Here is a 26,385-nt window from a genome sequence, read left to right on the forward strand (position 1 = left end):
GTGGTCTCCACTGTTTAGGCACATCAGTGGGTCTCCAAATGCGACATGGTGCCCGTCATCGATTCCAGACAATTTTGTGTTCAAAAAGTCAAACGGTGCTCCCTATCTTCTGAGCCATACCAAACAGTGGCTCTCTCCACATATGGGGTATCAGAGTACTCAGGAGAAATTGCACAACAAATTTTGTGGTCCATTTTCTCCTAATACCCCTGTGAAAATAAAAATGTTTGGGTCTAAAGTAAATTTTTTTTGGGAAAAAAAAAATGTTAATTTTTCCCTCCCTCATTGCTATATTTCTCGTGAAGCACCTGAAGGGTTAATAAACTTCTTGAGTGTGGTTTAACGTACCTTGAGGGGTTAAGGTTTTAGAATGGTGTCATTTGGGGTATTTTCTGTCATATTGACACCCCAAAGTCACTTCAAATGTGAGGTGGTCCCTAAAAAAATGGTTTTGTAAATTTTGTTGGAAAAATTAGAAATCGCTGGTCAACTTTTAACACTTATAACGTCCTAGCAAAAAAAAATTAAGTTTCTAAAATTAAGCTGATGTCAAGTAGACATGTGGGAAGTGTTATTTATTAACTATTTTGTGTGACATAGCACTCTAATTTAAGGGCACAAAAATTAAAAGTTTGAAAATTGCAAAATTTTCTAAATGTTTGCCAAATTTCCATTTTTTTTGTAAATAAACGCAAGTCATATAGAAGAAATTTTACCACTAACATGAAGTACAATATGTCACGAAAAACAGTCTCAGAATCAGTGGAATCCGTTGAAGTGTTCCAGAGCTATAACCTCATAAAGTAACAGTGGTCAGAACTGTAAAAATTTGGCTTGATCATTAAGGTCAAAATTGGCTTGGTCACTAAAGGGTTAAGAATATTATGCTTTCCCCCAAAATTGGCACAGTGTCAAAGGAAAAAAAAATATATTTTTTCTCAACCATTCCTTTTTCTTTCCCTTTCATAGTTCCCCTTGACTCATTTAAATGAAATCTGTCAGCAGGTTCTTGCTTTGTAATCTGAAGACAGGATACGGTAGGGGTTAGAACACAGAATTCAACGATGTGTCCCTTGTCAGGCTGTGTGCTGTTGTTTACTTAGACTGAAGGTTTAATCACCTGGTGATTATCATTGCTGTGACTAGAGCAGCGCCCCAGAGTCCTGGTCGTTGCAGTACTGACGCTCCGCCGCTAAGGGGAGTGATGGTACGTCTGATGGCGCTTAAGGAGTTCACCTGACCAGGTATCACAGTCACACTTTACACTTCACATTCTGGCCACCAGGGGGAGCAAAGGGTTCTATGTATTAGGCCACTCCTCACAATCTGGTAAAACTGGGGGCTGGATAGGAAGTTAGTCAGAAGCTGACTGGGTTGGAACCAGGCAACATCCTGTGGCAGAGGGTGTTGCGGGGGAAGATTCAGGGGGGTCTCTGTCAGGGGTGGCATCCTGACAGTGGCCTAGCGAACAGAACGTTACGGAGCCGCGCCTGCACTCGAATGCGGCGGCATCTTAAGAAAGGAAAAGAAGCGCGGTTTATCGTGGAGAAGTGAGAAACGAGATCGCAGCAAAAAGGAGATAAAGCCAGTAGGAGTGGTGCCGTAAGATCGAGGCAACATCCTACTGAGGCGCGTAGCCGGTGGCCGGAACGCCGAGGAAGTATTAGGCTCCAAGCAATACTTCAAATAGTGGCAGGACAGTTAATTTTAGGTTGGCTGTCTCACCTAAATCACCTAAGCAGACATAGGGGGCAATTGTGGGAGAGGGGTGACGCTAGGGTCCCGGAAGAACTCCAGGCCTACCCGTCATACGGGTGCGTCCTATCCATATCATCTGGGGGACGGAGAAGAACATCAGATAGTTGTGAGAAAAAAACATCAGAGAAAGAACATCAGATACAGACACAACAGTTGTGAGGACTATCCCGTGGTGCTCAGCAGGGAGGTACTACAACACACAGGCGCTAGAAGGTAGGCACTGATTTCCACCTGCAAAGGAAACTCTGGATGTGCCATGGGACCGGCTGGTCTCAGCCAGCCCTGTTAGCAGTACTCTGGATTGAGGATCCTGAAGCCTTCAGTAAAGAGGTAAAGAGACTGCAACCCTGTGTCCTCGTTATTCATCGCGACCTGCACCACGCACATTCACCACATCTTTCATTGGACGCCCCTTAGCAGGGTCACGGACCGGGTCTAGCCACTGTGACGACCCCAAGACAGAGCCAGAGAGGCCCGGTACTGAGTACCCTGCAGCCCTGCGTATGGGGGCGCTCCAACTTGGGGTCAGGAACAGGATCTACTTAAGCCTGAAGGATCAGGTCATGTGTGCCTTGGAACTGTGTCTGAGTTGTGCTAGAACTGTGACTTGTTGCAAAGACTGTGCATTGCTGATTCCCGCCAAAACCGTCACCATTACAGCGCTAAGAGGAGTGTAGGAAGAGAAGAAGGGCGTGGAAGTGGGCGTACACAAGCTGAAGAGCGCGAAAGACAATGGCCGCCCAGTCTAAGTATTGCTGTATCCTGAGGACGTGTCCGTCAGCGGCTGAGGTCCGCCTCCTCATTCTCTTTGGAGGGTGGTGTTATGATTCCAATGGCAGGGAACCTCAAAGATTACAGCAAAGTCTGCAAAACATAAATACCAGCTCATAGGGAAGTGGTAACTAGGCTGACCATATACCTGATCCTAGCGCAAACACTAACAGCAGCCGGGGAACGTGCCTACGTTGGTCCTAGACGTCTCGCGCCAGCCGGAGAACTAACTACCCCTATCAGGGAAAATAAGACCTCTCTTGCCTCCAGAGAAAAGACCCCAAAGTAATACAAGCCCCCAACAAATAATAACGGTGAGGTAAGAAGAAAAGACAAACGTAAGAATGAACTAGATTTAGCAAAGAGAGGCCCACTGACTAATAGCAGAATATAGTAAGAAGACTTATATGGTCAGCAAAAAACCCTGCAAAATATCCACGCTGAATATCCAAGAACCCCCAAACCGACTGACGGTGTGGGGGGAGAATATCAGCCCCCCTAGAGCTTCCAGCAATAACAGGAATCACATATTGTACAAGCTGGACAAAAAATATGAACAATGCAAATGATCAAGAGTACGAAAGCAGGACTTAGCTTATCTTGCAAAGAACCAGGACCTGAAGACAGGAGCAAACAGAAGTGAACTGATTACAACGATGCCAGGCACTGGACTGAGAATCCAGGAAGTTTAAATAGCAACACCCCAGGCCTAACGAAGCAGGTGAGCACCAACCTGGTAAAAGACAATCCAAGTGCCAAATCACTAGTGACCACAAGAGGGAGCCAAAAAGTATAGTTCACAACAGGTGGAGACCATGGAGACGGGGCCGCCCACGAAAGAGAATGTGGGAAGATGACCAAAAAGAAGGGACAGACATGGCGGCCTCCAAGCAGCCATGTGGGGACGACTCGACCCGGCGCCAGCCCACATCGGTGGGAGCAAGCCAGTACCCACCGCTACAGCGGGCGCTGGCCGCTGCAGAGCTGCACGTGAGAGGAGGACCCAGTAGCCGCTCGCCGGACGAATGGGTGGCTGCGGCCGAAGCCCGGCAGGAGGAGCGGTGCCGAGAAGCCCACGCCCGGGTGAGTTCCTGGCTGGTCCACTCTGCAGAGGTTCGCCTGTCCCCTGCGTTCCCTTCTTCACCTGACCCTACCGCGCAGGACTCACGGACCCCATCACCGGGCCGTGAACCGCGGGAGCGGGATCTGAAGCTGATGCCATGGATGGAGCACCAGCGGCGCCTGGTGGCCGCGTGGCGGGAGAGGAAGGAGAGGGAAGCCCAACTAGTGTCCGTGATCAACTTGAGAGCCGAAGTGCAGGATCCTCCGCCGAAGTGGGGCGTAGTGATTACCTTCAACTCCCAGGAAGGACGAGGGGTTATTCAGGAGATCGGGGAGCCGCTGAAGGTACATGTTGCCAGGGGCAAAGTGGAACCCTGCCACGGAATGATCGATGTGGACCGCGACCTGCAGCCTGGAGATGCTGTAGTCTATACCCGGTGGCAGCGAGGGACTGGTTGGAGGGCTCATGATGTCCAGCGGTGCGCATCTCTTCCGGTCACCCCTGAGGCCCAGAAGACTGGACCCCTTGTCGAGGGGCCGATTACTGCCTGCGCCATGGATCATCCGGCGGTCTCAACCCAACGTGTGACCGTGAGCACCACCTGTCCTCGGCTGAGGGGGGTGGATGGGGGGCCAAGCCTCCCTAAGCCCCAGAGGGCTACCTGTGAGGTAAAGCCCTGGTGGAAACCACCTCCTGATTTATAAGCCTAAGCTGCTGAAAGTGTATATAGTTCGTTAACTGTTTGTATTCCGTGATCTCTGCTGCTAATACCCTACTAGGGTTATTCTTAAAGGGATCCCTTCGTTTACCCGGGATCCCTATTGCTTTTTATTTTTGCTTTTGTTTTCCTTTTCGCTTTTGTTCCACAATGTTACAAAGACTGCCGAATCATGGACGGTGAATGGTTCACAAGCTGTATTGTAAATAGTTTGCACCTTCTTAAAGGTGCCCTTTACTGGTTTTACAAGAAGGAGAGCTTTGTGAAGAGACTGTTCCTGAGTACAGCATGGAAGCTCTTACCTTAACTGGACTTGCAGATAGAGAGAGTCTGCATTACTTCAAAGAGACTTGGTTCCCTCTTAAAGGGAACGTTCACTAGTTGCACTTAAAGTATAATGTTGCCTTAAAAAAAAAAAAAAAGTAGACAGTAATAATGTTTTACATAGAAGTAATATGTAGTTAGTTAGTTATAGAGAATGTTTGATAATGTTGCTGGAGATTGAGGACAGGAAGTAAACCCTTAGGGGTTAGTGAGTGAGTCCTCCTGGGAGCCATAGAGAGATGGCTCAGTGATCCTGTACTAAGAGGCAGTAGGCCTGGGCAGATAGACAGGCGGTCCTGCATATGAAAAATCAGAGAGTAAAAAGAAAATGTTGCACTTAGAAGAGAAAAATAAAGAAAAAGTTAATTTATATTTTAGAGTTTTATAGTAAGCCTTTAGTGGGTTCAGCTTATACGTCCTTAAAGGCAAAGTTAAATTATTGTTCAGAATTTGCATTTAGTAGAATACCCGGCTGGGTAATAGAAGTTATTTATAGTATGTTATTCAAAATATTTAACTATGTTTTGTTTGTAACGTTCAAGAGTCCTCACCTCCCATAAAGGGAAGCACTGTTATTATTACTTGTTCATTGCATTTCAAAATTTGTATGTCTTTTGCTGACATGTATAGTTGTTTTCTTCCCAGTCCGGGAGTACTGGATTTAACCGGGGGGGGGGGGGGGGGGAGTGCAGCACCCCAGAGTCCTGGTCGTTGCAGTACTGATGCTCCGCCGCTAAGGGGAGTGATGGTATGTCTGATGGCACTTAAGGAGTTCACCTGACCAGGTATCACAGTCACACTTTACACTTCACATTCTGGCCACCAGGGGGAGCAAAGGGTTCTATGTATTAGGCCACTCCTCACAATCTGGTAAAACTGGGGGCTGGATAGGAAGTTAGTCAGAAGCTGACTGGGTTGGAACCAGGCAACATCCTGTGGCAGAGGGTGTTGCGGGGGAAGATTCAGGGGGGTCTCTGTCAGGGGTGGGATCCTGACAGTGGCCTAGCGAACAGAACAGAACGTTACGGAGCCGCGCCTGCACTCGAATGCGGCGGCATCTTAAGAAAGGAAAAGAAGCGTGGTTTATCGTGGAGAAGTGAGAAACGAGATCGCAGCAAAAAGGAGATAAAGCCAGTAGGAGTGGTGCCGTAAGATCGAGGCAACATCCTACTGAGGCGCGTAGCCGGAACGCCGAGGAAGTATTAGGCTCCAAGCAATACTTCAAACAGTGGCAGGACAGTTAATTTTAGGTTGGCTGTCTCACCTAAATCACCTAAGCAGACATAGGGGGCAATTGTGGGAGAGGGGCGACGCTAGGGTCCCGGAAGAACTCCAGGCCTACCCGTCATACGGGTGCGTCCTATCCATATCATCTGGGGGACGGAGAAGAACATCAGATAGTTGTGAGAAAAGAACATCAGAGAAAGAACATCAGATACAGACACAACAGTTGTGAGGACTATCCCGTGGTGCTCAGCAGGGAGGTACTACAACACACAGGCACTAGAAGGTAGGCACTGAGTTCCACCTGCAAAGGAAACTCTGGATGTGCCATGGGACTGGCCGGTGTCAGCCAGCCCTGTTAGCAGTACTCTGGATTGAGGATCCTGAAGCCTTTAGTAAAGAGGTAAAGAGACTGCAACCCTGTGTCCTCGTTATTCATCGCGACCTGCACCACGCACCATCACCACATCTTTCATTGGACGCCCCTTAGCAGGGTCACGGACTGGGTCTAGCTACCGTGACGACCCCAAGACAGAGCCAGAGAGGCCCGGTACCGAGTACCCTGCGGCCCTGCGTCTGGGGGCGCTCCAACTAGCTGGATTGCACCTCCAAGTCCAACACTGCCTACATTAGGCTGCTCTGAGATGAGGTAGCAAAAGCTTTCTGACAGATTCCCTTTAAGTACTCCATATACAGTATGACCTATTCTTGAAGACCGTATATATGCTGGTGTTCGAAAGATGCTACCACTATACCATGTGTGGCCCATTACAGATGCTTAAAGGATCTGCAGACAGACAAAGTCTCTCCTATTTCAGTCTCACGCCCTGACCAGGTTAAGGCTTTGAAGAGAGCATGCAGTGGGACGACAGTTTGAATATGTATGTCTGGCATTTGTATCAAGTGGATATTTTAAAATAAAACACATTGTCTGAAAATCAAGGTGTCCACTTACTTATGTGTTGTCTTTGTATGTCCAAGGAACAATAACTAGCCCAGTTAGCGTTATTCAGAAGGGAGAAGAGAAGAGTTTTTATGTTGTCATCTCTATTGGCTTTGTTCTAGTTCATTACAATGGCACTCTCTCAGAAGTATTATCAATGTTATGATTACCCTTGAACTATATTATTCTTCCTGCTAATATATTCCAAGCTCAGTCAGATGAGCGGCTCTATCAGTTTCAATTAAATCGCCAAATGGCAGGAATGCGCAGTCACTGTGCCGGTTGTACATCATCATTATTTCAACAGACTGGGATGGTCAGTTTAGTTAATAGATGACCTTAAGTCACGTTTATGGAACAATGTTATTGTGTAGGATGAGAAATCACATAGTACTGGACATGGTATTGGCAGGAAGACCTCTTTTTTTAAAAGATAGCTTGTAAATCTGTTCTTACCATCCTTATCCACGATTTACATCAAGAGGGTAGGAACAGAACATTGGAGAGCGTTCAACACTGAATTTAGTTGGTTGCAGTAATTATCAACTGTGGGTAATAGAAGATTGTTTATGTTTCTATATGATGTTATTGCAGTAAAAAATATCAGATCCATGTTTGACATATCTTATGTTCATATTACCACACTGGGATTTACCGATTGAAACTATTATATGAATAAGGTATTATTAGTAGAGGTCAGTCCCACTAGTCTTTAGCCCCCATACACATTGGAGAAATGTTAGCCAATCCCACCGATATTGATCGATTTTGACTCTAAAGCCGTGTTTCTCAAATTCCAGTTCTCACGGCCCTCAACATGTCATGATTTCAGAATTTCCTTAGTATTGCACAGGTGGTGGAAGTATCCTCAAGGCAACAAGATGTTTCTCACCTGTGCAACACTATGGAAATCCTGACATCATGACCTGTGGGGTACCGTGAGATCTGGAGTTTTGGAAACATTGCTCTAATGTGTATGGGGACGATGACCAGCTGATTGTTGGGGGTTATGTCAATCGTGAGTGTCTCATTTCAGACTGCCAATGTTCTCTCAGAGAGATGTCAGTCGGCGGCTTTCTCGAAGAGAACACAAGAGCACTCAGCTGAATGAATACTCTTGTGTATGCAAGAGATGATCAAGATGAATTCGGCCTAACTATCAGCCGAAATATTGTTTTCTCAGCAGTCATCTAATGTGTATGGTCAGCTTAAGAGAGGATCTGCCGGGCTCTGGCACAATAATAAGACCCAAATGTCCAGTAAAAAGAAACTCATATGGAGATGACAGTGGAGCCAATCACTAGTCATCAGGGTCTATTTCTTATGGTCTGATGCCAAATAATCTATTAGCACTTAAAGGGAACCTGTTACCCCCAAAATCGAAAGTGAGCTAAGCCCACCAGCATCAGGGGCTTATCTACAGCATTCTGTAATGCTGTAGATAAGCCCCCGATGTAACCTAAAAAATGAGAAAAAGAGATTAGATTATACTCACCCAGGGGCGGTCCCGGTACGTGGGCATCGCGGTCCGGTCCTGGGCCTCCCATCTTCTTGCGATGCCGTCCTCTTCTTGTCTTTTCGCAGCGACTCCGGCGCAGGCGTACTTTGTCTGCCCTGTTGACGGCAGAACAAAGTACTGCAGTGCGCAGGCGCCGGGAAAGGTCAGAGAGGCCCGACGCCTGCGCACTGCAGTACTTTGCTCTGCCCTCAACAGGGCAGACAAAGTATGACTGCGCTGGAGCAGCAGCGTGAAGACAATAAGAGGATGTCATCTGATGAAGGTAGGAGGCGCTGGACCGGACCACAACACCCATCAGACTGGACCGGGACCGCCCCTGGATGAGTATAAACTAACCTCTTTTTCTCATCTTTTAGGATACATCGGGGGCTTATCTACAGCATTACAGAATGCTGTAGATAAGCCCCTGATGCTGGTGGGCTTAGCTCACCTTCGATTTTGGGGGTAACAGGTTCCCTTTAAGACAATTCTGGTGTGTGTGCAATGATAGCATGTTCTGTATATTTATAGATTGGGCTCTCACAACTGTCTCATTTTGAGGGTTCAAGAAATCTAGGTCCGACACTTAGTATATCTCTTATTTAGTGTAGTTTAAAGGGTTATCACGAAGATAGTAAGTTATAACATAAGGGATAACTTACTGATTTCTGGGGGTCCAACTGTGGCTTTCTCTGGCAGTCTCATACACAATAAACGGAATGAAGGGTGAGCATGTACTCTGCCACTTCATTTAAGACTGGTTCCTTGGTTCCATAGAGCCATTCTCAGGATTCATGAAGGTCCCTATGACCAGACCCCTGACAATCACTAAGCCTCCTCAATTCTGTGGATAAAGTATAACTTGCTAAACTGGGAATAACTCTAACTCTTTAAAAGTGCAAGTATCTGATGTTTGCCATGCATCCACTCTTATACACAATAGAATCGGTTTATTTACAAAGACATAAATAGAGATATAGAGTCTCATGCAAGTAGTCAATGGATTGCGATTATCAAGGCAATGCACTCTTTTTGTTTTGACTCACAAATTCATACAATATATTCTAGTACATAGAAAGCTTTGTACCTGAAATCTATTCGGAAAGATCTGTGTGAATAATACATCTGAATGCCCTCGGCGTAAAGTCTTGAAAGTGATGACTGATGTATTTCAGTCTTATGTATGTATTTCGACACTTTGATCTTAGGTGATAAAAAAGGCTTTGAAGGTCAGTTTACTATCAAGCCCCATCATCGGAGTTTTCACATCACTAAAAAACATATGTAAGGAAATTATGATTATTGTGAGAAAATGTGTGACAAACCATCGCCTTAGTTGAACGAATGTTAAGATAAGCACGATTAAGACATTGTGTTAAAAGGGCTTCTAATGCTAGAAAATAAGTAATATAAGTAATTCATGGCCTCTTGCTTGACCTTTTTGCTAAAAATGTACTTAACTAATTTTTATGCTATAGAGCTGCAAGTACAGGGTGTGACGCTAGTCACAATCCATGGACAGGCCGTGAGTCAGCGAAGTCAGGCGTTCAGGGGTCAATACCAAAAGAGTACGTAGTAAACAAAGGGAAAATACAAAGTCGTAAGTCAGGTCACATGCAAGGATCAGAATACCAGAGAAATAGCGGATAAGCATTGAGGCAATAACAAACGGGTAGTCAGAACATGGTCCAAAGGTCAGCAGCAGAAGATCAGAACTTACAGCACAGGGATCAGGCGAACACGCACCAGAGAGCACAAGCTTAGAACAAGCTTTTGACTGGCCATGACCTGTGCTAGACAGCTCACCTAAGTAGCAGGGCAATTACCAAGAAGAGGGAGCACCTGTGGAAATCTCTCCCAGTCAGATAGGTCAAACGAGCTGTCAGTCAAAGCACTGACAGCACGCCCCAGCACAGGATAGGATGAGAGAGCTCTTTCACCCATTAACCTCTTTCACCACCCACAGCCGGCTTCCTATCACTGACAAACAGATCACTCTTCTCTCAGTGACCTGTTTCTCTGAAACAAAAATGTGAATTGCTAAAAGAAAGTCGTAATCTGCAGGTAAATATCAAGTTAGTCATGTTTGGCAGGATTATTGAATCAGTGACTACAGGGAGAAAATGAAGTTATATTCGCTCTGCAGCCACTCACTGGGACGGTGAAGGGTGTGATTATTCCAGTTACCGCTCCCTATACAGTGAGTGTGCTGTGATCAGTCCCCTGCATCATGAGTGATAGCCTGCACTACAGCGTATGTGTGAGCATAGAAGACTATGAGATAAGGTGCTGGGGAGTGATTACAGTTGGGCTCATTGTATAGTACATAGGAGAGGTGATTACTTTCTGATAATGCTTACTGAGAGTGCAGAGGTGGAGCATATCAGTGGAAAGGGGAAATGTATATTGTGGTGTTTTCACATTGCGTTGTGGCACCCGTTCTTTGGTCCTGTCGGGGCAAATATTCAAACCAACCACAAAATGGGATTCAGGCATATGCTCTGACAGGGTCATAGACTATGTTGATGCCGACAGAACAAGCGTGTGCTCTGTTGTGCATCATCTTTGGGCAGTTTATTACATCTGAGTATCCGCCTCTAGTAGGCATACACATCTGAAAATGATGCATGACAGAGCACAAGTTCGCTCTTTTGGCAACGTTAAAGTCTATGGCCCTATTGTCACATATGCCCGAATCCTGTTTTGCTGGAGGTTTGGAAGTAACTCTTGACGGGACCAACAAATAGGCACCACAACGCAGTGTGAAAACAGTCTTAAGAGTTTCTGTCATTGGCAGATATATCAAATTTTTCATAAATCACTTTAAAAACAATGAAAACCAACGCATTAAATCAGGGGTCCCCAACCTGTAGCTCGGGAGCCACATGTGGCTCGTGGTCCCATGAATTGTGGCTCGCAGCTGTCTGTCAGCTTGGTACATTAGTTCCAGTTCTAGCAAACAGGTATGAAGAGCACATCTGAAAATGGTGAATTTTGTGAGCAGCGGTGCACGGAAGAGCAGATCTGGATGCACATATACTGGTCTTAGGCTACTTTCACACTAGCGTTAACTGCATTACGTTTCAAAACGTCTTTTTTCAGAAAAAACGCATCCAGCAAAACTTTTTGCTGGATGCGTTTTTTCCCCATAGACTTGTATTGGCGACGTATGGCGACGGATTGGCATACGTCGTGTACGTTTTACGACGGATGCGTCGAAATTTGGCGACACGTCGTCTCAAAAAAACGTAGATTGTAACGTTTTTTGTCTCCGCCTAAAAAACGTGTCGCGACGCATCCTGCGGCATACGTCGTTGGCTGCAATGGAAGCCTATGAGCGACGGATGCGTCGGGACACGTCGTACGACGCAATACAGCGCTGCAATACGTTTTTTTTACACTGAGCATGCTCAGAAGAAGTATTTTGTTGCCAATTGGTCAGACACCCCCAAATCTATATAAACCTGGCCTGGGCCTTCAACCCCACATATGCCAGCAAGAGCCAGAGAGAAGACTGCCAGCAAGAGCCAGAGAGAAGACTGCCCGCAAGAGCCCAGCCAGCAACAGGACCCCAGCCAGCCACAGGAGCCAGCCACAGGAGCCAGCCACCATAGAGCCAGCCACAGGAGACAGACATAGGACCCCAGCCAGCCACAAGACCCGAGCCAGCCACAGGACTCCAGCCACAGGAGCCAGCCACCATAGAGCCAGTGTGAGTATTGCAATTTTTGTGTGCATCTGTGTGCCTGTGCATTTGTGTGTGTATATGAGGTACTGACTACAGAAAGAGCTTAAAACCTGAAGAGAACCTGAGGCCTGCCATCGTCCTGCACCAGCCAGTGCCATGCTAGAGTCCAGATGCAGCCTGATTCCAGCCACTGTGAAGACCTGCTGCTTCAGCCAAAGGATTGTCAGCCTTTTGTATGTGTGTGTGTGTGTATGCGTCTTCTGATTGGGTTCACCTTTCTGCCTTTGTTGTACATATGTGTATTTGCATAAAGCTATGTGCGTGCATGTGTATGTGTGTATTTTTTTTACGGCTGTGTGATTTTGTATCATGTGCCTGCACCATATTATGCCTTTGCCAATTTTATGCCTGTTCATGTGGGAGGGTATGTGTCCATGTGCAGGATTGCATCAGGATGTGGTCAGGATTTTCCATCAGTATTTGTACGCCAAAATCAGGAGTGGGTGATAAAATCAAAAGTGTGCCTGTTTTCCTATTATACTTTACCTAATTTTTACACTCCTGGTTTTGGCTTACAAATACTGATGGGAAATCCTGACCAAATTCTGATGCAATCCGGAATGTGGAAACATACCATGCATGTTTTTTGTGTACGTCTTGTTGATTGCATGTGCATTTGTCCATGCTGTAATTGGTTATTTGCCTTTTTCTGATGTATGGACTGTATAGTGGTCTGTGCAGCATGTGGTTTAAATGTGTTTTTTTTTTTTTTTTTTTTTTTTAAATCTGATGTGTTTTTTAAAAAAGTCTAGCGGTCTGCAGCTTGTGGTTTGAATGTGTGAGTGTGGGGTTTTTCTATTTAATAAAAGTGTTGATTTTATTTTAATTACTGTTATAACCATTAGCAGTTGAAGTACTTGTATTTAAAATAAAGAGCATGTCAGCTCCTAATTGTGATTTTTAAAAAAAGAGAGAAAAAAAATAATAATAATAAAATGTGTTTTAAAAAAATGTCCGTAGTATTATTTCATAAAGGTAAATTTAAAACTGGTGTATGTACCAATGGTTACACATGCAATACAGGGTTGGTTGAGGGCTCATTTTTTTAATAAAGGTTAACTTGTAAAGTTTTTGTTTTTTTTTTTGGGGGGGGGGAGGTTATTTTTTTTAAATAAAATGTGTCAAATATATTTTTTCATAGTGTTAACATTTTAAAATTTTATTTTTTGGGACATGGAAATGAATGGTATAACGTGCAACTTTTTGGGGGTTTTTGTTGTTCACCTGTATGAACATTTCTGACATCATTTCAGTAGGGTGTTTATCATTGAACATTACCTAGTTCAGGGGGTGGTCTAACTATAGATCCATTATACATATTAACAGATAAACCAGGACCGCAGCCACAGCCGCTGCCCACCAGGACCACAGCCGCTGCCCACCAGGACCACAGCCGCTGCCCACCAGGACCACAGCCGCTGCCCACCAGGACCACAGCCGCTGCCCACCAGGACCACAGCTAAGTGTTAGGCTGGGGTCACACATGCGTGTTTTACGTACGTAAGAGCGCAAAAACTGCGTACGTAAAACTCGCATTACATACGGCACAATGCTTCTCAATGGGGCTGCTCCTATTAGCCGTATATTACGGTTCAGTATTATACGGCGTTCTACGGCCGTACAAAATCGCAGCATGCTGCGTTTGTCAGCGTATTGCGCAAATAATACGCCAATGAAAGTCTATGGGGGCGAGAAAAATACGGATTCCACACGGACCAGCAGTGTGACTTGCGAGAAATACGCAGCGCTGTTAGTGAAAAGTCGGTAATTCAATTGCCGGCTTTTCATTTCTCCTGCACAAACCCGACAGGATATGAGACGTGGTTTACATACAGTAAACCATCTCATATCCCCTTTTTTTTTGCATATTCCACACTACTAATGTTAGTAGTGTGTATGTGCAAAATTTCAGCGCTGTAGCTGCTGAAATAAAGGGTTAAATGGCGGAAAAAATTGGCGTGGGCTCCCGCGCAATTTTCTCCGCCAGAGCGGTAAAGCCAGTGACTGAGGGCAGATATTAATAGCCAGGAGAGGGTCCATGGTTATTGGCCCCCCCGTGGCTACAAACATCTGCCCCCAGCCACCCCAGAAAAGGCACATCTGGAAGATGCGCCTATTCTGGCACTTGGCCACTCTCTTCCCACTCCCTGTAGCGGTGGGATATGGGGTAATGAAGGGTTAATGCCACCTTGCTATTGGAAGGTGACATTAAGCCAGATTAATGATGGAGAGGCGTCAATTATGACACCTATCCATTATTAATCCAATTGTAGGAAAGGGTTAAAAAACACACACACACATGATTGAAAAGTATTTTAATGAAATAAACACAGCGGTTGTTGTAATAATTTATTGTTCTCTCAAATCCATTTGCAGTCCCTCGCTTGGCAACATAATAAACGCACAAGATACATACCTTCTGATGTACTGTCAGGTCCAACGATGTAATCCATCTGAAGGGGTTAACTAATATTACAGGCAGGAGCCCTGCTAATGCAGCTGTGCTCCGTGCCTGTAATCCCCAGCGAATGAATGAAATGTAGGTCATTGACCTACATTTCATTCATTCGCGGTGATGCGCCCCCTGCTGGATGTCCTCATATGACCTGGAGCGTGGGAAAAAGTTCCCAGGCTGCAGTTCATAAGAACATCCACCAGAGGGCGCCTCACCGCGAATGAATGAAATGTAGGTCAATGACCTACATTTCATTCATTCGCCGGGGATTACAAGCACGGAGCACAGCTGCATTATAGCAGGGCTCCTGCCTGTACTATTAGTTAACCCCTTCAGATGGATTACATCGTTGGACCTGACAGTACATCAGAAGGTATGTATCTTGTGCGTTTATTATGTTGCCAAGCGAGGGACTGCAAATGGATTTGAGAGAACAATAAATTATTACAACAACCGCTGTGTTTATTTCATTAAAATACTTTTCAATCATGTGTGTGTGTGTTTTTTAACCCTTTCCTACAATTGGATTAATAATGGATAGGTGACATAATTGACGCCTCTCCATCATTAATCTGGCTTAATGTCACCTTCCAATAGCAAGGTGGCATTAACCCTTCATTACCCCATATCCCACCTCTACAGGGAGTGGGAAGAGAGTGGCCAAGTGCCAGAATAGGCGCATCTTCCAGATGTGCCTTTTCTGGGGTGGCTGGGGGCAGATGTTTGTAGCCACGGGGGGGCCAATAACCATGGACCCTCTCCTGGCTATTAATATCTGCCCTCAGTCACTGGCTTTACCGCTCTGGCGGAGAAAATTGCGCGGGAGCCCACGCCAATTTTTTCCGCCATTTAACCCTTTATTTCAGCAGCTACAGCGCTGAAATTTTGCACATACACACTACTAACATTAGTAGTGTGGAATATGCAAAAAAAAAGGGGATATGAGATGGTTTACTGTATGTAAACCACGTCTCATATCCTGTCGGGTTTGCGCAGGAGAAATGAAAAGCCGGCAATTGAATTACCGGCTGTTCACAGATATCGCGCTGATTGAAATCTAAATACAGAATATATATATATGTGTCACAATGACATATATATATATATATATACTGTATATATGTTTTCCCGAACATTTGAGCACATAAATCCATTAGATGTCGGTTTTGCAAGCCTGCGCGAAAATCTCGCAGTACGGATGCCATACGGATTACATACGGAGGATGCCATGCGCAAAATACGCTGACACACCCTGACTACGGATCACTATTTTGGGAACATTTCTCCGTATTACGGCCGTAGTACGGACGTATAATACGTGGCGTATTGTCTTACGCCATGTGTGACCCCAGCCTTAGAAGTAAGTTTTGAAGACCCACAATCTGCTACTTCAATGTGTCGAGCAGATTGCAAGTGTCTCTTTAACTTACAGAAACACCAGGACCACAGCCGCTGCCCACCAGGACCACAGCCGCTGCCCACCAGGACCACAGCTAAGTGTTAGAAGTAAGTTTTGAAGACCCACAATCTGCTACTTCAATGTGTCGAGCAGATTGCAAGTGTCTCTTTAAGGCCGGAGACACACTGGTGCGAGATACGGCCGAGTCTCGGTGGTTAAAAGCAAGCTGTGGCACCGGCACTCCGGAGCGGAGCGTGCGGCTCCATGTATTGCTATGCAGCTGCACGCTCCGCTCCGGAGTGCAGGTGCCACAGCTTGCTTGTAACCACCGAGACTCGGCCGTATCTCGCACCAGTGTGTCTCCGGCCTAACTTACAGAAACACCAGGACCACAGCCGCTGCCCACCAGGACCACAGCCGCTGCCCACCAGGACCACAGCCGCTGCCCACCAGGACCACAGCTAAGTGTTAGAAGTAAGTTTTGAAGACCCACAATCTGCTACTTCAATGTGTCGAGCAGATTGCAAGTGTCTCTTTAAGGGTCCCTTTCCACTTGCGAGGAAAACGGACGCGTGCAATCCGATAAAAAATCGGATTGCACTCGGACCAATGTTAGTTAATAGGTGTCTTTTGATTTGCGATTTTTTTCTCAGCCGAAATCGGACTGAGAAAAATCTGGATCGGCTGAGAAAAAAATCGCAGCATGCTGCGTATTGCTGCGATTCTCGGACGAGACTTGCCAATGCAAGTCAATGGGTGCGAGAAAAAAATCGCACAGCACTCGCACCATGCGAGTTCTGTCCGATTTTTACGCACCGGTGTCCTTTGAAAAGCCGGTAATTCAGCGCGGTGTACAGTAAAATCACACTGACAGGTTAGAATAGACTAGATATATACACATAGAATGTGTCTATATACATATATATATGTCAGTGAGACATCTATATATGTATATTTATATTTAATGCAGCACTAGATAGCATTAAAGCCGCTAATTCAATTGCCGGCTTCTCATTTCTCCTGCACAAACCCGACAGGATATGAGACATGGTTTACATACAGTAAACCATCTCATATCCCTTTTTTTTGCATATTCCACATTACTAATGTTAGTAGTGTGTATGTGCAAAATTTCAGCGCTGTAGCTGCTGAAATAAAGGGTTAAATGGCGGAAAAAATTGGCGTGGGCTCCCGCGCAATTTTCTCCGCCAGAGCGGTAAAGCCAGTGACTGAGGGCAGATATTAATAGCCAGGAGAGGGTCCATGGTTATTGGCCCCCCCGTGGCTAAAAACATCTGCCCCCAGCCACCCCAGAAAAGGCACATCTGGAAGATGCGCCTATTCTGGCACTTGGCCACTCTCTTCCCACTCCCTGTAGCGGTGGGATATGGGGTAATGAAGGGTTAATGCCACCTTGCTATTGTAAGGTGACATTAAGCCAGATTAATAATGGAGAGGCGTCAATTATGTCACCTATCCATTATTAATCCAATTGTAGGAAAGGGTTAAAAACACACACACATGATTTAAAAGTAGTTTAATGAAATAAACACAGCGGTTGTTGTAATAATTTATTGTTCTCTCAATCCATCAGGAAACCCTCGCTTGGCAAAATAATAACCGCACAAGATACATACCTTCTGATGTCCGATCATGTCCCACGAGGTAATCCATCTGAAGGGGTTAACTAATATTACAGGCACGAGCTGCGATAAACCACTCACTGGTGCCTGTAATCCCCCGGGTGCTGAAAGGAAAGCAGGATCTGTACCTACATTGAGTCGCGGTGAGGCGCCCTCTGGTGGATGTTCTCATAAACTGCAGCCTGGGAACTTTTTCCCACGCTCCAGGTCATATGAGGACATCCACCAGGGGGCGCATCACCGCGACTGTAGGAAATGTAGGTCAATGACCTACATTTCATTCATTCGCCGGGGAATTACAGGCACGAGCACAGCTGCATTTAGCAGGGCTCGTGCCTGTAATATTAGTTAACCCCTTCAGATGGATTACATCGTGGGACGTGATCTGACATCTGGGGGTATGTATCTTGTGCGTTTATTATGTTGCCAAGCGAGGGTGTTCCTGATGGATTGAGAGAGCAATAAATTATTACAACAACCGCTGTCTTTATTTCATTAAACTACTTTGTAATCATGTGTGTGTGTGTTTTTTAACCCTTTCCTACAATTGGATTAATAATGGATAGGTGTCATAATTAACGCCTCTCCATTATTAATCTGGCTTAATGTCACCTTACAATAGCAAGGTGGCATTAACCCTTCATTACCCCATATCCCACCGCTACAGGGAGTGGGAAGAGAGTGGCCAAGTGCCAGAATAGGCGCATCTTCCAGATGTGCCTTTTCTGGGGTGGCTGGGGGCAGATGTTTTTAGCCATGGGGGGGCCAATAACCATGGACCCTCTCCTGGCTATTAATATCTGCCCTCAGTCACTGGCTTTACCGCTCTGGCGGAGAAAATTGCGCGGGAGCCCACGCCAATTTTTTCCGCGAGTTAACCCTTAAATTTAATAGCTACAGCACCCAAATTTTGCACGTACACACTACTAACATTAGTAGTGTGGAATATGCAAAAAAAAGGGGATATGAGATGGTTTACTGTATGTAAACCATGTCTCATATCATGTCGGGTTTGTGAAGGAGAAATTAAAAGCCGGCAATTGAATTAGCGGCTTTTATGCTATCTAGCGCTGCATTAAATATAAATATACATACAGTGCCTACAAGTAGTATTCAACCCCCTGCAGATTTAGCAGGTTTACACATTTGGAATTAACTTGGCATTGTGACATTTGGACTGTAGATCAGCCTGGAAGTGTGAAATGCACTGCAGCAAAAAAGAATGTTATTTCTTTGTTTATTTTTTTTTTAAATTGGGAAAAGTTTTTTCAGAGGGTCATTTATTATTCAACCCCTCAACCCACCAGAATTCTGTTTGGTTCCCCTAAAGTATTAAGAAGTAGTTCAGGCACAAAGAACAATGAGCTTCACATGTTTGGATTAATTATCTCTTTTTCCAGCCTTTTCTGACTATTTAAGACCCTCCCCAAACTTGTGAACAGCACTCATACATGGTCAACATGGGAAAGACAAAGGAGCATTCCAAGGCCATCAGAGACAAGATCGTGGAGGGTCACAAGGCTGGCAAGGGGTACAAAACCCTTTCCAAGGAGTTGGGCCTACCTGTCTCCACTGTTGGGAGCATCATCCGGAAGTGGAAGGCTTATGGAACTACTGTTAGCCTTCCACGGCCTGGACAGCCTTTGAAAGTTTCCTCCCGTGCCGAGGCCAGGCTTGTCCGAAGAGTCAAGGCTAACCCAAGGACAACAAGGAAGGAGCTCCGGGAAGATCTCATGGCAGTGGGGACATTGGTTTCAGTCAATACCATAAGTAACGTACTCCACCGCAATGGTCTCCGTTCCAGACGAGCCCGTAAGGTACCTTTACTTTCAAAGCGTCATGTCAAGGCTCATCTACAGTTTGCTCATGATCACTTGGAGGACTCTGAGACTGACTGGTTCAAGGTTCTCTGGTCTGATGAGACCAAGATCGAGATCTTTGGTGCCAACCACACACGTGATGTTTGGAGACTGGATGGCACTGCATACGACCCCAAGAATACCATCCCTACAGTCAAGCATGGTGGTGGCAGCATCATGCTGTGGGGCTGTTTCTCAGCCAAGGGGCCTGGCCATCTGGTCCGCATCCATGGGAAGATGGATAGCACGGCCTACCTGGAGATTTTGGCCAAGAACCTCCGCTCCTCCATCAAGGATCTTAAGATGGGTCGTCATTTCATCTTCCAACAAGACAACGACCCAAAGCACACAGCCAAGAAAACCAAGGCCTGGTTCAAGAGGCAAAAAATCAAGGTGTTGCAGTGGCCTAGTCAGTCTCCTGACCTTAACCCAATTGAAAACTTGTGGAAGGAGCTCAAGATTAAAGTCCACATGAGACACCCAAAGAACCTAGATAACTTGGAGAAGATCTGCATGGAGGAGTGGGCCAAGATAACTCCAGAGACCTGTGCCGGCCTGATCAGGTCTTATAAAAGACGATTATTAGCTGTAATTGCAAACAAAGGTTATTCCACAAAATATTAAACCTAGGGGTTGAATAATAATTGACCCACACTTTTATGTTTAAAATTTATAAAAATTTAACTGAGCAACAAAACTTTTTGGTTTGTAAGATTTATGCATCTGTTAATAAATCCTGCTCTTGTTTGAAGTTTGAAGGCTCTAACTTATTTGCATCTTATTAAACCTGCTAAATCTGCAGGGGGTTGAATACTACTTGTAGGCACTGTATATAGGTGTCTCACTGACATATATATATGTATATATACCTATTCTATGTGTATATATCTACTCTATTCTAACCTGTCAGTGTGATTTTACTGTACACCGCGCTGAATTGCCGGCTTTTCAAAGGACACCGGTGCGTACAAATCGGACAGTAATACGGATGTCATACGGATGATGCGATTATAAAAAACGGATGATGCGATTAAAAATCGCATTGTACTCGCATGACACTCGCATGAAAATCGCATACGTTCCATCCGTTTTTTCGGTCCAGATTACGGACCGTTTTTTATCTCGCAAGTGGAAAGGGACCCTAACTTACAGAAACACCAGGACCACAGCCGCTGCCCACCAGGACCACAGCCGCTGCCCACCAGGACCACAGCCGCTGCCCACCAGGACCACAGCTAAGTGTTAGAAGTAAGTTTTGAAGACCCACAATCTGCTACTTCAATGTGTCGAGCAGATTGCAAGTGTCTCTTTAAGGCCGGGGACACACTTAACGTATAAAAAAACGGTCCGTTTTTCACGGCCGAGAATCGCACAAATGTTTCAAAAACAGTGATCCGTGTGCAGTGCGAGGATGCGATTTCCTCGCATCAAATGATCCGTGTGACATCCGTGTGACATCCGTATGGCATCCGTATGCCGAGATTTTCTCGCAGGCTTGCAAAACCGACATCTAATGGATTTATGTGCTCAAATGTTCGGGAAAACATATATACAGTATATATATATATATATATATATATATATATATATATATGTCATTGAGACACATATATATATATTCTGTATTTATATTTCATTCAGCGCGATATCTGTGAAAAGTCGGTAATTCAATTGCCGGCTTTGCATTTCTCCTGCACAAACCCGACAGGATATGAGACATGGTTTACATACAGTAAACCATCTCATATCCCCCTTTTTTTTTAATATTCCACACTACTAATGTTAGTAGTGTGTATGTGCAAAATTTCAGCACTGTAGCTGCTGAAATAAAGGGTTAAATGGCGGAAAAAATTGGCGTGGGCTCCCGCGCAATTTTCTCCGCCAGAATGGTAAAGCCAGTGACTGAGGGCAGATATTAATAGCCAGGAGAGGGTCCATGGTTATTGGCCCCCCTGTGGCTAAAAACATCTGCCCCCAGCCACCCCAGAAAAGGCACATCTGGAAGATGCGCCTATTCTGGCACTTGGCCACTCTCTTCCCACTCCCTGTAGCGGTGGGATATGGGGTAATGAAGGGTTAATGCCACCTTGCTATTGGAAGGTGACATTAAGCCAGATTAATAATGGAGAGGCGTCAATTATGTCACCTATCCATTATTAATCCAATTGTTTGAAAGGGTTAAAAAACACACACACACATGATTTAAAAGTATTTTAATGAAATAAACACAGCGGTTGTTTTAATAATTTATTGCTCTCTCATTCCATTTTCAGACCCTCGCTTGGCAAAACAATAAACACACAAGATACATACCCTCTCTGATGAACTGTCACGTCCCACGAAGTAATCCATCTGAAGGGGTTAACTAATATTACAGGCACCAGCTGCGATAAACCACTCGCTCGTGCCTATAATCCCCGGGTGCTGAAAGGAAAGCAGTGATCTATACTTACATTCAGTCACGGTGATGCGCCCCTGCTGGATGTTCTCATGAACTGCAGCCTGGGAACTTTTTCCCACGCTCCAGGTCATATGAGGACATCCACCAGGGGGCGCATCACCGCGACTGAAGGAAATGTAGGTCAATGACCTATAGTTACCTTCAGTCGTGGTGATGCGCCTCCTGGTGGATGTCCTCATATGACCTGGAGCGTGGGAAAAAGTTCCCAGGCTGCAGTTCATGAGAACATCCAGCAGGGGCGCATCACCGCGACTGAATGTAAGTATAGATCACTGCTTTCCTTTCAGCACCCGGGGATTACAGGCACGAGCGAGTGGTTTATCGCAGCTCTGCCTGTAATATTAGTTAACCCCTTCAGATGGATTACTTCGTGGGACGTGACAGTTCATCAGAGAGGGTATGTATCTTGTGTGTTTATTGTTTTGCCAAGCGAGGGTCTGAAAATGGAATGAGAGAGCAATAAAATATTAAAACAACCGCTGTGTTTATTTCATTAAAATACTTTTAAATCATGTGTGTGTGTGTTTTTTAACCCTTTCAAACAATTGGATTAATAATGGATAGGTGACATAATTGACGCCTCTCCATTATTAATCTGGCTTAATGTCACCTTCCAATAGCAAGGTGGCATTAACCCTTCATTACCCCATATCCCACTGCTACAGGGAGTGGGAAGAGAGTGGCCAAGTGCCAGAATAGGCGCATCTTCCAGATGTGCCTTTTCTGGGGTGGCTGGGGGCAGATGTTTTTAGCCACAGGGGGGCCAATAACCATGGACCCTCTCCTGGCTATTAATATCTGCCCTCAGTCACTGGCTTTACCATTCTGGCAGAGAAAATTGCGCGGGAGCCCACGCCAATTTTTTCCGCCATTTAACCCTTTATTTTAGCAGCTACAGTGCTGAAATTTTGCACATACACACTACTAACATTAGTAGTGTGGAATATGCAAAAAAAATGGGGATATGAGATGGTTTACTGTATGTAAACCATGTCTCATATCCTGTCGGGTTTGTGAAGGAGAAATGCAAAGCCGGCAATTGAATTACCGGCTTTTCTATAGAACACCGCTGCGTATTTCTCGCAATGCACACGCATGGTCCGTGTGTAATCCGATTTTTTCTCGCACCCATAGACTTTCATTGGCGAGTCTCGGCCGAGATACGCTGACAATCGCAGCCTGCTGCAAGTTCCCTCGGATCCGAAATACGGTGGAGAAAATATCGGATGATGGGAGCTGCACCATAGATTAACATTGGGCCGAGTGCTATGCGATTTTTTATCGCATAGCACTCGTCCGTATTACGGTCTAGTGTGACCCCGGCCTAACTTACAGAAACACCAGGACCACAGCCGCTGCCCACCAGGACCACAGCCGCTGCCCACCAGGACCACAAAACAATGTCCTCTTCTGACAGCCCTCCTCCACAGCAACAGCGTGTATCGGTAAAAGTTAACGCAAAAAATGGGTTTATTTTTTTTTGGTTTTTTAAAATTACATTTTGATGTCTAACCACATGCATAAATTATGTTTCAACAGGAAGCTGAATCAGATGAGGAGCTGTCAGAAGGGGGCGAGACGGGTGGAGAGATGCTAGTGGAGGAGGAACCAAGTGTAAGTAGTGGTGAAACAGTTTTTTCGCACATCACACTGCACCATACACAAAACAGATTTTCATACATAACTAAACACAGAAAATATATGCCTACATTACTGAGAATTTGTTTCCTTTATTTCAGGCTGCTGCTGCTGCTGCTCCTGCTGCTGCCGCTGAAGGCTCTCCCAGACACTCCCAGAGTCGGCGGACTCGTCGCCGCGGTCGGCCATCAGTGAGTTTTTTTTTTTTTGGGAGGGGTATTCTATTGGTACTTTAGTGTTTCAGTGTACTAATTTGTTTGTTTTCCTTTTTTTTTTTTTTGGCACAGGCTTCACAGCGTGCTCCCGCAGAAGAGGATGATGATGATGATGACGACATTGATATTGAGAATCTCATCGAGGAGGTTCGCGAGCGGGAGCCGCTGTGGAACATGGCTGACCGCAGGCATGCTGATACCGGTGTCACCCGTCGGCTCTGGGACGAAGTGTGTCGCAACCTGTTTCCAAGGCGGGAGAGCCTTCATCCTCAGCAGCAGAGCAAACTAGGTAAGTATTCACTTTCCAGTGATGTTTTGAGCTGACTGTAATGTATTGCATTTACCAATTTTTTGTTTTTTCTTTTGATTCTTGTCTTCACAGTTGGAAAGATTAGGAAGCGGTGGCGGTCACTGAGGGATCGCTTTAAGAGGGAATTCAACGATGAGATGAAGGCCCCGAGTGGCTCTGCAGGAAGGAAGAGGAGCAAATATAAATATGGCCAGGCCCTCTCCTTCCTGAGGCGAACCATGCTAAGCAGAGTGTAAGTATTCTACAGCCCACTAATAACCATGTTAACCTGTCTACTTAGTTTGCTTTCAGTCAGGGCTTTTTCATTCCAATGTATTAATTTTTTTTTTTTTTTCTTTCACAGCACCTTCTCCAGCCACCGGGCGCCTGCATCTTCCTCTGCGCCCTCTGGAGCGATCCCTCCTGAGTCCGCCACTGAGGGCCACGTCGGTAGGCCCCACACCTCTGTCCCCTCCTCTGACCCCTCTGTCCCCTCCTCTGACCCCTCTACTTCATCCGCCCCAAGCAGTGGAGCATTATTGCAGGCTTCATTGCTCGCATCTGATGCTGAACAGTTAGCGTTCCCTTTACCCCACCCCTCTGATCCTGCCACCTCGACACCACCATTAGGTTCGTGGCGGCAGCGACAGAGGGGTCAGGAAAGGAGCTATGCTCCTGAGTTCTTACACCTGAATGCATCCTTCCAAGGCTCTTTCAAAATTTTGGGAGAGCAAGTGACTGCTGGTTTCAACATGGTGCAGTCACGCATCAGTGAAACAAGCCGTGAAACCAGCAGTCGCTTGGATAGGCTGCATTCAGCTGTAAGTCCCGATCCGGCCAATCTTTTTTTCCAATCCATGCTCATGAGCATGGAGAAGCTTTCTTTTGAGCAACAGATGCGGGTAATGAATACCTGCCATAATGCTGCACTGCAGGCCATTAATGAATCGACCCACACACCTCCCCACACCTCCACTCCAATTCCACCCCAGGCCCCATTTCCACACCATACCCCCCATTACCAAACCCAGCCCCAATACCCACACCAGCACCATTACCAAAACCAGCTCCAATCCCCACACCAGCACCATTACCAAACCCCACGCCAGTCCCACTACCCTACCCAGTCACAATACCCGACCCAGTCCCCACAACAATCCCGGCCCCCAGACCAAATTACTTCCCCAATGTTTTCCTTACTCAACTTTTCTCTTCCCCCTACCCCAACACCACCCCCATCTGGTCAGCCTCTTGGTTTAACCCCCCCTTCCACTGCACCCCAAACAAGTAGGGTTTCCCCACCTATCGACGTGGTCCAACCTTCCTGCCCCTCCTCCTCTCATATCTCCACCCAACACTTTGAAAATTTGTAAAGTGTTATTAATGTAAATAATATTATAAAAAATGTTCAAATTTTTCAAAAAAAAAGTTGGAAAATAAAAATATATTTTTTTTGCAAAACAAAAAAAAAAAAGATAAAATAAATTTCTGATTACAATTCTACTCTTTGTGTGTGTGTGGATTTAATAAGGTAATATAATAAAAAAAGGTTTAATAAAAACAAACACCAGACATGTAAAAGGTATAACATAATGGTTTTACTAGCAAGAAAACCACGCTTTTGGGCCTTTTTTTGGGGGGGGGCTGAAACACTTTTTTTACATAAAAAAAACACATGGGAAACAGGTTACACATGGGAAACAGGTTACACATGGGAAACAGGTTACACAATCATGTCTTGCCACGGGATCCGCCCGACAGGTGAGACAAAATAATCGGCAAACTGGTCCCTCATCCTTGTAACTGAACTTGTAGAGCGAACCGAGCTGCTGCGGTAGTCCCACAAGGTGGTCTCCAACTCTTCATCATCCAAAGAAACGGGCTCCTTTGACAGGACAAAGTTGTGGAGCACCACACAGGCTTTAAAGGGAACCTGTCACCTGAATTTGGCGGGACCAGTTTTGGGTCATATGGGCGGAGTTTTCGGGTGTTTGATTCACCCTTTCCTTACCCGCTGGCTGCATGCTGGCCGCAATATTGGATTGAAGTTCATTCTCTGTCCTCCATAGTACAAGCCTGTGTAAGGCAATATTACCTTGCGCTGGCGTGTACTCCGGAGGACAGAGAATGAACTTCAATCCAATATTGCGGCCAGCATGCAGCCAGCAGGTAAGGAAAGGGTGAATCAAACACCCGAAAACCCCGCCCATATGACCCAAAACTGGTCCCGCCAAATTCAGGTGACAGGTTCCCTTTAACTACCTCGTCTATAGTTGTTGTTTTCAGCTTGATAGCCGTCAGCAGAACTCGCCACTTCGCCGTCAATATGCCAAAGGAACACTCCACTACTCTTCGTGCTCTAGTAAGCCGGTAATTAAA

At 45.6% G+C, this 26,385-nt stretch overlaps 1 protein-coding gene across 1 annotated transcript; it reads left to right on the forward strand.

The window, feature by feature from the left end:
* The first annotated feature begins 3,372 nt into the window (after positions 1-3,372).
* LOC143817773 (uncharacterized) lies at positions 3,373-25,906 on the forward strand. The gene is made up of 6 exons (XM_077299250.1): positions 3,373-4,182; positions 23,404-23,478; positions 23,604-23,693; positions 23,790-24,006; positions 24,100-24,259; positions 24,371-25,906. The coding sequence occupies exons 1-6, from the start codon at positions 3,373-3,375 to the stop codon at positions 25,377-25,379; spliced, it is 2,361 nt and encodes a 786-aa protein (XP_077155365.1). The 3' UTR covers positions 25,380-25,906.
* The last annotated feature ends 479 nt before the right edge of the window (positions 25,907-26,385 follow it).

This window comes from Ranitomeya variabilis, chromosome 3, assembly GCF_051348905.1.
Source record: "Ranitomeya variabilis isolate aRanVar5 chromosome 3, aRanVar5.hap1, whole genome shotgun sequence".
Taxonomy (NCBI): Eukaryota; Metazoa; Chordata; class Amphibia; order Anura; family Dendrobatidae; genus Ranitomeya; species Ranitomeya variabilis.